The sequence below is a fragment of the Anomaloglossus baeobatrachus genome, chromosome 3 (genome assembly GCF_048569485.1).
Source record: "Anomaloglossus baeobatrachus isolate aAnoBae1 chromosome 3, aAnoBae1.hap1, whole genome shotgun sequence".
NCBI lineage: Eukaryota > Metazoa > Chordata > Amphibia > Anura > Aromobatidae > Anomaloglossus > Anomaloglossus baeobatrachus.
In genome coordinates, this window is record NC_134355.1 from 803,680 (window position 1) to 815,876 (window position 12,197).

The following is a 12,197-nucleotide window of genomic DNA, read 5'->3' on the forward strand; positions in this document are numbered from 1 at the left end:
AAACCCCCAGAGGATCGCCACCGGTTCCGGTGGTGGCTGGGCCCCAGCCTGCTCCACTGCGGGCCCTTCCTCCAATCTGCCTCTCCGGAGGCGGTAACGGTATAGCCACAAAACAATTATTTACAAGCCACAAGTTCGTGGTTGCCGTGCTAGTTCTCGGGCCTGTTCATAAGGAGTCCCTTATGCAACACTTGTAGACAGTCCCCACGGGGACAACGGTGCCAGCAACGACCGGTTCTAATCAAGCTGACAATCGGGTGAATCTTCTCAGTTGATCATGTACTTATTCTTTTAAACGGTACTTTCAACACACACACAATTCTTCCCCTTTAAAGTACAGTTTCCCTGTACCTAAGTGGGGGTCTACCTAGGTTGGGCCGAGTGGACCTCCGGGGTCCAGTGTCAGTGGGGACAGGCAGTGGGGCAGAGGGAACAATCAGTTCCTCTTCCCTGCTATCGCGTGGGGCAGGCGGAGGCACAGGGGAGCCGGGCACAGGTTCATCCCTGGGCACTGGCTCATGGTCGACCACTTCCATCACTTCTTCATCCACAGGTTGTGGGAACAGTATCACTGGAAGAATCACCGCGCCATTCTGTGTAGGCCAGTCTGCTGGAAAGTCACCAATCATGATGTGGATTACCTCTTTTGCCTTCTCCGCCGGTCTAGGAACCGGAGCTTCAGCCGCTGCCCTCAATGCTGGTGGGCACCTCTTTAGATGGTCCCAGGAAACCGTGGCCTAAGTGCCCCCTTGGTCACGACTGATCTGGTAGGCCTTCCCATCTTCCCATCCTGTGGGCTGTATGACATATGGGGTCTGCTCCAGCTTGATCATCCAGCTTGTGGGTCCTCCTCTTTCGCTTCAGCACTACATCTCCAGGCTGGAAAGGGCCAGCAGACGCCTTCTGGTTAAAGCGCTGCTCCTGTTGTTCCCGACTCAAGTTCTTCTCAACATACTCCTGAATTTGTCGATACTGCACCCTCCGCCGAGTGTCCCATTCAGCTGTCGAAGGGAGTGCTTCTGGGGCTTCCAATCCCATGTCCAGATCCACTGGTAGTCGGCCGGGGCGTGCGCTCATCAGGTATGCTGGGGTCCATTTCGTTGAGCTGGAAGGGATATTGTTGTACATATCAACCAAGTCAGGTAGCTTCTCCGGCCACAGGTTCCTCTCTTCTAGCGGAAACGTCTTGAGGAGGCCCAGGACCAGGTGGTTCATCTTTTCACACATGCCGTTGGTTTGGGCATGGTAAGGCGTGGTCCGGATTTTCTTGCAGCCGTACAACTGACAAAATTCATGGAATACCTCCGCTTCAAAGGCCGGGCCTTGGTCAGTAAGCACCTTCTCAGGGTATCCATGTGGTCGGCAGAAATAAGCCTGGAACGCTCTAGCGGCGGTACGGCCAGTTAGGTCTTTGACTGGGACAATCACCATGAACCTTGAATAGTGGTCTACAATGGTTAGAGCGTAGGTGTACCCACTTCGGCTGGGGGTGAGCTTTACATGGTCCAGGGCAACCAGCTCCAGCGGTTGATGTGTAACGATCGGGTGTAGGGGCGCCTTCTGGCTGGCCTCATCCTTCCTTCTCAGCGTGCAAGGGCCACACTCTCGGCACCAGGCCTCTACAGATTTCCGCATTCCACTCCAATAGAACCACTCTCTCAACAGCATCTCTAGTTTCTTCCATCCGAAGTGTCCAGCACCATCATGGGATGTTTGCAGGACGGTGGGCACGTTAGCTTGGGGAATCACCAACTGGCGGATCTTCTAATGGGTCTTCGGGTTAATCAGCTCACGGTACAACTTCCCCAGTGCAGATACAGCCAGGTCCGTTCCCGCCACAGGCGTTGGGCTTCATCTGGGGCGGCAGGGTCTATCCCAGCAGCGCCCTGTTCCACCAAGATCTTGACTAAGCGGACAGCGGGTGCCAGGTCCTGAGCTTCTTGCCACTCCTGGCTGGGCAGCGGGTCCAGGTTTACCCGTTGTTAGACATGCACCTTTTCAGTCGGTGGCTGATGAAATGCGGGCAGCTCAATCTCTTCGAGGTCGTCATCCTCAGGCCCTTCTTCCGACAAGTGGGGCATCCGAGAGAGTGCATCGGCATTAACGTTGGCACGGCCGGCCCTGTACTTGATGGTGAAATCGTAGTTGGCTAGCCTAGCCACCCACCGCTGTTCCAACGCGCCCAGCTTGGCGGTGTCCAGGTGGGTCAGCGGGTTATTATCCGTGAAAGCGGTGAACTTAGCCGCTGCCAGGTAATGGCGGAACCGCTCGGTGATAGCCCACACCAGTGCCAGGAGTAAAGGGGTGGTTGTAGTCAGGGTATGCTAGGATTTCTTCTCCGGTCAGGGCCGCTCTCAGCTGACGGAAGGATTCCTCATGCCTTTCTTCCCACACCAATGGGGCTCCTAGGGGTCTACCACCTTTGGTCTGTCCCACGAGGAGATCTTGCATGGGGGCAGCCATCTTCGTGTACCCCTTGATGAAGTGACGGTAATACCCCACCAGGCCCAGGAACTGCCTCACCTCCTTCACCGTGGTCGGCCTCGGCCAGTCCTGAATGGCGGTGATTTTTTCAGGGTCAGGGGCGACACCCTCTGCACCGACCACATGCCCTAGGTACTGCACTTTGGGTTTCAGCAGATGACACTTTGAGGGCTTCAACTTCATCCCATATTTGGCAAGGGACGCGAACACCTCGGCTAGGTGCTCCAGGTGGGCTTCATATGTCTGGGAGTACACAATCACATCATCCAGGTACAGCAGGACGGTCTCAAAGTTTAGATGCCCCAGACAGCATTCCATCAGCCGTTGGAAGGTTCCAGGGGCATTGCACAGCCCGAACGGCATGCTATTAAACTCACAGAGTCCCATAGGGGTAGCAAATGCAGTCTTCTCTCGGTCTTCTGGTGCCACAGCCACCTGCCGGTACCCACTGGTGAGGTCAAGGGTGGAAAAGTAATTAGCGGTTCTCAGCGCAGCCAGAGATTCCTCAATGCGGGGCAGAGGGTAAGTGTCCTTATGCGTTATCTGGTTAATTTTTCGGTAATCCACACACATCCGCATGGTGCCATCCTTCTTCTTAACCAGTACCAACGGGGCGGCCAAGGGACTACAGCTGTCCCTAATAACCCCTGCCTCCTTCATGTTCCTCAACATGTCCTTGGCACATTGGTAGTGTGAAGGGGGAATAGGCCTGTACCTCTCTTTGATAGGGGGATGCTCACCGGTGGGGATATGGTGTTGGACCCCTTTAATCTGCCCAAAGTCTAGGGGATGTTTGCTAAAAACCCGCTAATACTCCTGTACCACCCGGTATACCTCTTCTTTGTGATGTGTAGGGGTATCGTCAGTGCCTACGTGTAGTTGTTGACACCACTCGTCTAACTCCCCTTGGGATGGGTGAGTGCTGGCAGTAGGTGGTGAGGTTGGGGGAATGGCCTCGTGGATGGTGTGGGGATCCAAGGTGAACAACTTGGCAAGGGTAGCATACAAGGGAAGCCTGACTTCTTCCTCCCCGCAGTTCAGCACCCTTACGGGCACTCTCCCCTTCTTTACATCCACCACCCCTCGGGCGGCCATTACTGTGGGCCAGTGTTCAGAGGGCATGGGCTCTATCATGGCGGGGTGGTCACGCCCCTGGGGCCCTACCGCTGCCCTACACCAAATCATCATCTCGCTCCTGGGAGGCACAATCAAAGGGGCAACATCCATCACTTCCACCCCACCAATCTCTCCTCCTGTCGAGTTCACATGTTGGCGGTACATCAAGGCTCGGATCTCACGCTGCACAGCTCAATGTCGGCTCCCCGCCGCCATGGCGGCCAGCTGCTGCAGTAGGGTCAGCACGTCACTCATACAGTGCTCCATCACGTTGGTCCCTAGCACTACCTTCGGGTTATGATCACTGGGTTCATTCATTATCACAATCATACCCTGGTGTTGCAGTTCAGCTCGACCCCACAGTCATGGCCACTTGTTTGTATCCCACTTGTGTCAATGGGAGTCCATCAGCAGCAATCAGTGTTATACTGGCATCTGGGGGGGCCAGCTCGTCTTTTCCCCAATACCGTTGATACAGTGTGTATGGTATGGTGGTTACCTGTGATCCAGTGTCCAGGAGAGCCATCACCGGTATGCCGTCCACAGCCACAGGGATGATGGGCCGGGCCCCGATGTACCGGTCCCGCCAGTCTGGGGGGCCATGGGGTTCTACTCCTGAGGATTGGCCCGTGGCCCCAGGGGTTGCTCGTTTAACGGACACCGTCGGGAGTAGTGGCCGGGTTTGCTGCACCTGTAACAGATTGGGGGTCCATTCCGTGTGTCATTGGCCTTTCTCCGCTGCATCCAGGGGACGTCCTCAGGGCTGGTCGGCGAGCTGCATCTTCACCGGGGCCTGGGATCTGGTCGGAGGCAGGAGTGCGGCAAGGATCTTAGCGAGGTCCCCATCCATGCGGCGAACTTGAGCAGCGAGCTCTTCCATCGCTCCGCTTGGGGCTGCAGGCACTGGAGGTGCTGATGGGGTAGGGGCCACCACAACGGGAGCAGTCTCAAGCGGCCACGGGGCTGGCTCAGGAGCTTCAAATGCAGGGGGTTGCAGAGCTTTGATGGCCCGTTCCTTTAATATGGCAAAGTCCACATCAGGGTGTTCTAGGGCCCACAGCCGAAGCTGTTTGCGGTCCTCTGAGGACCTCATCCCCTGCACAAACTGCTCACTTAACATTTTGTTACTGTCCACACTGTTGATGGTGTCCAACTGCTTCAGTGTGCGGAGTGCGGTTTGCAGGCGCAGGGCATAGTCCCGAATGCTATCTGCGGGCCGTTGCCGGCATTGATAGAACTGCATCCGCAACTCGGCCTCAGTACGGGTCTCAAATGCAGTCTGCAGCTTTTCAAATATGGTGGCTACAGAGGACCGGTCCCCCTCGGCCCAGGTCTCCACCTCTTGCTCAGCCGCGCCGGTTAGCTGCCCCAGCACTAGCGCTGCACGTTGCTTATCAGTCAGGGGGTACAGTTCTAGTAGCGGACTAAGTTTTTCCGGAAAACCTGCAAGGCATCAGGTTTCCCATCGTACTGCGGTAGCCAGGCAGCTCCAGGCACATAGGGCAAAGAGAATGGCATCACCTGAGCGAGAGCTGGGGCCGCGGCGCCCCCCGCCAGCGCGGCCGGGACCTGGGCAGGCCCATTCCCATCTACAGGTGCTTCCGCTGCTGCGTCCGCCGCCCTTCCAGCGGCTCCGTCGGGCGCAGACATCTTGTTTCCGTCCCCCTTAGTCTCTTTCCGGCTCCTCCTCTACAGGGGCGTGGTTTTGGCCTTCGCACTTCCACCAGTTGGTAGAACGGTAGGATCCTGTTCGTGACGCCAAGTTGTCGCGGGCGGAGGAGGGGACGCTGCGCTCTCCCACTGCTCGGGTCCGGCTACTGCATCGGCTGCTCGGTGGTGGCTCGAGCGGTGGGCCGGATCCCGGGGACTCGAGCGGCGTTCCTCGCCCGTGAGTGAAAAGGGTGTTTGATTGTGGGGATTGGATATTGTCCGTGACGCCACCCACGGTTGTGGTGATATTGGTGACACCACCGCTGCTCTAGACGGGGATCCCGGGAGCGGTGACAGGGAGCAGCTTTGATGTTAGTTCTCCCCTCCGTGGGTAGGGGGTTGGTTGTCCCGGGGCCCGGTGATGGGGTAGGGATGAATGGCAGGCGGGTTATGGGGCCTGGTGAGGTGCAGGGTCGCGGGGGCAGCGCTGTGCTGCACGGTACGGTGGTACTCACTCAGCCAATGATAAGGACACAGTTCTCGGTAAAACACACGGCTGGATGGACGGGTCCCACAGACGGCTGCGGTGTTGTTTCTCCCGGCAGGTTGATGGTGACTGCCTTTCCCTGCACCTGTGTACTGTAAACGGTTCCAATGGGTTCCCACCGGTAATCCGCTCCCCAGCTTGGATGGGAGCTGAAGGAGCCCCTTTTGCCCGCAGGCTCTGGCCCTGGGAACGGTAGCCTTGGCGGTGGCTGTGTTTCCCTCTCACGGTTGGACGGTTGCCTTCTGTCGGGAGTTGGCTGCTGGGAAACCCAGGAGGTTCCCTTCGCTGACGGATTTGGCAAATTCACAGCGACTCCTAGCCTTGCCGGGGTCCGTAAGCCCCTGCCAGATGGTGCTGACTTCTCTTTGTGTACCGGTCTGGTACCGCCGGGCCACCGCCCGTCCACGGTCCTTACGGTAGACTCAGATAGGCCACTCCTGCAGACGGTCACCACCGTCTGCCAACCTTGGTGTACCGCCCGGGCCACACACCCGGACGCTGTCATATAGTTGCTCCACTACCACACTTTCCTTCCTCCAACTTCACACTCCACAACTAAAAACTGTACTGACTACTTTTCCCGCCTCCAGGACTGTGAACTCCTCGGTGGGCGGGGCCAACCCCCTTGCCCACCCCCCTGGTGTGAACCTCAGCCCCTGGAGGAAGGCAACAAGGGTTTGTGTCTGACTTCGGTGTGCCTGACCGGGAGTGTGGGGTGTGTGGGTGGTGTTCTCTGTGGCCCCTGGCTTGTCCAGGGCGCCACACGCCCACGGGAGCTCCCCCCGTCCTCCACATGGGGCGCGCCCACGGGAGCTCCCCCCGTCCTCCACATGGGGCGCGCCCACGGGAGCTCCCCCTCACGTCGGGCGCGCCCACGGAAGCTCCCCCTCACGTCGGGCGCGCCCACGGAAGCTCCCCCTCACGTCGGGCGCGCCCACGGGAGCTCCCCCTCACGTCGGGCGCGCCCACGGAAGCTCCCCCTCACGTCGGGCGCGCCCACGGAAGCTCCCCCTCACGTCGGGCGCGCCCACGGAAGCTCCCCCTCACGTCGGGCGCGCCCACGGAAGCTCCCCCTCACGTCGGGCGCGCCCACGGAAGCTCCCCCTCACGTCGGGCGCGCCCACGGAAGCTCCCCCTCACGTCGGGCGCGCCCACGGAAGCTCCCCCTCACGTCGGGCGCGCCCACGGAAGCTCCCCCTCACGTCGGGCGCGCCCACGGAAGCTCCCCCTCACGTCGGGCGCGCCCACGGAAGCTCCCCCTCACGTCGGGCGCGCCCACGGAAGCTCCCCCTCACGTCGGGCGCGCCCACGGAAGCTCCCCCTCACGTCGGGCGCGCCCACGGAAGCTCCCCCTCACGTCGGGCGCGCCCACGGAAGCTCCCCCTCACGTCGGGCGCGCCCACGGAAGCTCCCCCTCACGTCGGGCGCGCCCACGGAAGCTCCCCCTCACGTCGGGCGCGCCCACGGAAGCTCCCCCTCACGTCGGGCGCGCCCACGGAAGCTCCCCCTCACGTCGGGCGCGCCCACGGAAGCTCCCCCTCACGTCGGGCGCGCCCACGGAAGCTCCCCCTCACGTCGGGCGCGCCCACGGAAGCTCCCCCTCACGTCGGGCGCGCCCACGGAAGCTCCCCCTCACGTCGGGCGCGCCCACGGAAGCTCCCCCTCACGTCGGGCGCGCCCACGGAAGCTCCCCCTCACGTCGGGCGCGCCCACGGAAGCTCCCCCTCACGTCGGGCGCGCCCACGGAAGCTCCCCCTCACGTCGGGCGCGCCCACGGAAGCTCCCCCTCACGTCGGGCGCGCCCACGGAAGCTCCCCCTCACGTCGGGCGCGCCCACGGAAGCTCCCCCTCACGTCGGGCGCGCCCACGGAAGCTCCCCCTCACGTCGGGCGCGCCCACGGAAGCTCCCCCTCACGTCGGGCGCGCCCACGGAAGCTCCCCCTCACGTCGGGCGCGCCCACGGAAGCTCCCCCTCACGTCGGGCGCGCCCACGGAAGCTCCCCCTCACGTCGGGCGCGCCCACGGAAGCTCCCCCTCACGTCGGGCGCGCCCACGGAAGCTCCCCCTCACGTCGGGCGCGCCCACGGAAGCTCCCCCTCACGTCGGGCGCGCCCACGGAAGCTCCCCCTCACGTCGGGCGCGCCCACGGAAGCTCCCCCTCACGTCGGGCGCGCCCACGGAAGCTCCCCCTCACGTCGGGCGCGCCCACGGAAGCTCCCCCTCACGTCGGGCGCGCCCACGGAAGCTCCCCCTCACGTCGGGCGCGCCCACGGAAGCTCCCCCTCACGTCGGGCGCGCCCACGGAAGCTCCCCCTCACGTCGGGCGCGCCCACGGAAGCTCCCCCTCACGTCGGGCGCGCCCACGGAAGCTCCCCCTCACGTCGGGCGCGCCCACGGAAGCTCCCCCTCACGTCGGGCGCGCCCACGGAAGCTCCCCCTCACGTCGGGCGCGCCCACGGAAGCTCCCCCTCACGTCGGGCGCGCCCACGGAAGCTCCCCCTCACGTCGGGCGCGCCCACGGAAGCTCCCCCTCACGTCGGGCGCGCCCACGGAAGCTCCCCCTCACGTCGGGCGCGCCCACGGAAGCTCCCCCTCACGTCGGGCGCGCCCACGGAAGCTCCCCCTCACGTCGGGCGCGCCCACGGAAGCTCCCCCTCACGTCGGGCGCGCCCACGGAAGCTCCCCCTCACGTCGGGCGCGCCCACGGAAGCTCCCCCTCACGTCGGGCGCGCCCACGGAAGCTCCCCCTCACGTCGGGCGCGCCCACGGAAGCTCCCCCTCACGTCGGGCGCGCCCACGGAAGCTCCCCCTCACGTCGGGCGCGCCCACGGAAGCTCCCCCTCACGTCGGGCGCGCCCACGGAAGCTCCCCCTCACGTCGGGCGCGCCCACGGAAGCTCCCCCTCACGTCGGGCGCGCCCACGGAAGCTCCCCCTCACGTCGGGCGCGCCCACGGAAGCTCCCCCTCACGTCGGGCGCGCCCACGGAAGCTCCCCCTCACGTCGGGCGCGCCCACGGAAGCTCCCCCTCACGTCGGGCGCGCCCACGGAAGCTCCCCCTCACGTCGGGCAGCGCCCACGGAAGCTCCCCCTCACGTCGGGCACACCCACGGAAGCTCCCCCTCACGTCGGGCACACCCACGGAAGCTCCCCCTCACGTCGGGCACACCCACGGAAGCTCCCCCTCACGTCGGGCACACCCACGGAAGCTCCCCCTCACGTCGGGCACACCCACGGAAGCTCCCCCTCACGTCGGGCACACCCACGGAAGCTCCCCCTCACGTCGGGCACACCCACGGAAGCTCCCCCTCACGTCGGGCACACCCACGGAAGCTCCCCCTCACGTCGGGCACACCCACGGAAGCTCCCCCTCACGTCGGGCACACCCACGGAAGCTCCCCCTCACGTCGGGCACACCCACGGAAGCTCCCCCTCACGTCGGGCACACCCACGGAAGCTCCCCCTCACGTCGGGCACACCCACGGAAGCTCCCCCTCACGTCGGGCACACCCACGGAAGCTCCCCCTCACGTCGGGCACACACACGGAAGCTCCCCCTCACGTCGGGCACAGATACAGAAGTCTCTCGACTCTCATAGAAACCCACCAGCTATCACACACCCTGCAACCTCCACCCCCCTCCCCCCCACCCATCGCTTGCACCACATCCACCCCTCTTACCAGCATTGAAGATGTGGACATCGATCTGTCGGAGGGTCTCGTAGTCTTCTCCAGAGCAGTAGCCACCGAAGGAGAAGACTCGATGTCCCACAGCCACTGCCGCATGATTCACCCGTCGTGGACCCCCCTCTAGGTGCACCGTCCAGCGAGGCATGCCCCCAATACATGCCGAGGCACAAGGGAGGCAGAGGTGTCACTGCACCAGAGCCTGCAAGAAGAGAGAAGCACAGCGTTACAGGGGGCCAACCGGCTGGGGCAACCGACTGAGGACCAGACACCAAGATCCAGAAAATCCCAATACAGTCCAGCAATTCTCAGGAGAAGGTTTACTAGACAGCAAAACAAGAGAAAGGAGAGACCCTCCCCCCTCGGGGCATCGGCCGTGCCCGCCAGGCCTCTGACAATCCCCAGAAGGGGGAGTGTTGTGAATATCATCAGAGATGGTGCTGTTCCCGGTAGTATTTCTGGACTCTCTCTGGTGGCTGCTGCTGGTGGCGAGTCTGATTCTGCATCTGTCGCTCAGACAGGTGTGGGAAATGATTGCTGTTTCAGGTAGCCTATGGAGTCCAGCCTGGAAGGATATAGTAGGGCAGATTCTGTCTAACCTTTGCCGGTGATAATTGTTTTTGCTTCATGTGAAAATGTCCTGAATTTTGTCCTCCAGCCTTTGGGTTTTTTGCCTTTCCCTTTAGGTTTTGCCTTTTGTGCGCCTTTTGGATTCTCCAGAAATGATTTCTACAGCGTTTTCTTCGTTCCTTTGCATCGTCTTTTTCCCCACATCATCCTGAGTCTGCAGCTATGCCTGAGAAGTATTTTGTCTTCTTAGTCTGGGCTTGGTTAGAGGCTGAATTTGCACTGAAGGACGTTTCTGCTTAATCTTTGACTTCGTGTAAATCTGTGTTTGAGAATATTTTTTTGGCTTCTTGAAGTGAATAAGCGCTCTTCCTGCACTGTTTGTGGAGGGCGATTTATTCCCAGCAAGAAAGGGAGTTATTACTCTCTGGTTGATCTGGAGTTTTGTATTTTTGTATGGCATGTAATGTATTTGCACAAGAGTTTCTGATATAGTGGGGGGAGGATGGTGCCATCTTTATAGGGAACCTGTCACCACTTTTTTGGCGTATAAGCTGCGGCCACCTCCACCAGGCTCTTATACACGGCGTTCTAACATGCTGTATATAAGAGCCCAGGCCGCTGTGACAACATAAACACTTTATAATACTTACCTAACGGTCGTGCGGTGAAATAGGGCCTAATGGGTGTCTCCGTTGTCCGGTGTGGGCGCCTGCCTTTTCGGCCATCTTAGTCTTCTTTCTGAAGCCTGTGTGCATGACGCAGCTACGTCATAGACACTCGCCGGTCCTGCGCAGGCGCACCACAATACTTTGATCTGCCCTGCTCAGGACCTGAATGCCGGCGAGTGGGGATGACACCGGACCCGTCATGCACCACGGCTAGAGAAGGAAAACAAAGATGGCCAAAAGAGGCGGCTCCGGCACCGGACACGCCCATTAGGCCCTATTCCACTGCAGCGCGACCGTTAGGTAAGTATTATAAAGGTTTTTTTATGTTGTCACAGCGGCCTGGGCTCTTATATACAGCATGTTAGAATACTGTATATAAGAGCCCGGTGATGGTGGACGCAGCTTATATGCCAGAAAAGTGGTGACAGGTTCCCTTTAAGGGAATTTTTTATCAGGTGTTGGGATTATTCAGGGTTTTTACTGGCTGTAACCAGCAATCTACCCTATACTTTTGTATCTAGCCAGCAGGGCCTCGCTTATTTCTATATCTACCATCTGTGTGTTGTTTTTTCTTACATCCCCCTTGTTATTTGTTGGTTGCTTTTGACTTTCCTTTGGGGCTGCTCTGAGGCAAGTCCGGATTCCTCATTTCATCTTTGAGGTTAGTTCTCCGGAGGTGACGAGGCGTCTAGGTTTGTTAGGAACGCTCCACCGCTACTTCTAGTTGTGTTTGTGCAGTCAGTGGATTGCAGCCAGCTAAGTGTCCAGCTACTCATGTATCATCAACAACCTTTTTATGGGATTTTTTGAAAGATCTTTTGCAGTCTCCAGACCTTAACAGGGGAGGGAGAGACCCCCAGAGCATCAGCCGTGCCCCCCAGGCCTCCGACAATTCCCAGAGGGGGGGGAGGAAAAGAGGAGAGACCCCCGGAGTGTGATGGTGGAATATGGGGGGTTGTGTAGGTTCATATTTTAGGTGTGGTTCACTGTCCATTCTCTGTATTGCTTGTGTGTACATTGTATGGTCTGTAAGTAATCACCCCCTGTAGTGTTCAGGTCCCTAGGTCTGGGAGAGGGGGCCTGGGATCCACCTAAACTCTCTGCTTCCCTGAAAAATTGGTCAGTCTGTTTGAGAACTTCAAGAGAAGCAGGATGAGTCATCCTCTGGGGCAGTAGCTATGGCTCTCCAGAGAGACCTGGACATTTTGCGCTTACTGAACTATTTTACCCTCTGTATGATGGATTATGTTATGGACCGTTTGTTTGCTTTGAATAAATGTTCTTTGGATTGTTCCATTATCTCTCACTCTGTTGATTGTGTGATATGGGAGAAGGATCCCGTCACATGAGCATCGGCCCTGCCCCCCAGGCCTTTGACAATCCCCAGAGGAGGGAGGGAGAGAGGAGAGACCCCCGGAGCATCGGCCGTACCCCCCAGGCCTCCGACAATCCCCAGAGGAGAGAGGGAGAGGAGAGAC

The 12,197-nt window shown here is 60.1% G+C and overlaps 1 protein-coding gene across 1 annotated transcript in view; it reads right to left on the reverse strand.

Annotated features, from left to right (window-relative positions):
- KLHDC3 (kelch domain containing 3) overlaps nucleotides 1-12,197 on the reverse strand; it is a 35,905-nt gene that overhangs the window by 23,029 nt on the left and 679 nt on the right. Inside the window, 1 exon segment of the mRNA XM_075338929.1 lies at nucleotides 9,476-9,683. Within this exon segment, the coding sequence (XP_075195044.1) occupies nucleotides 9,476-9,629 (154 nt within the window). The 5' untranslated portion in view covers nucleotides 9,630-9,683.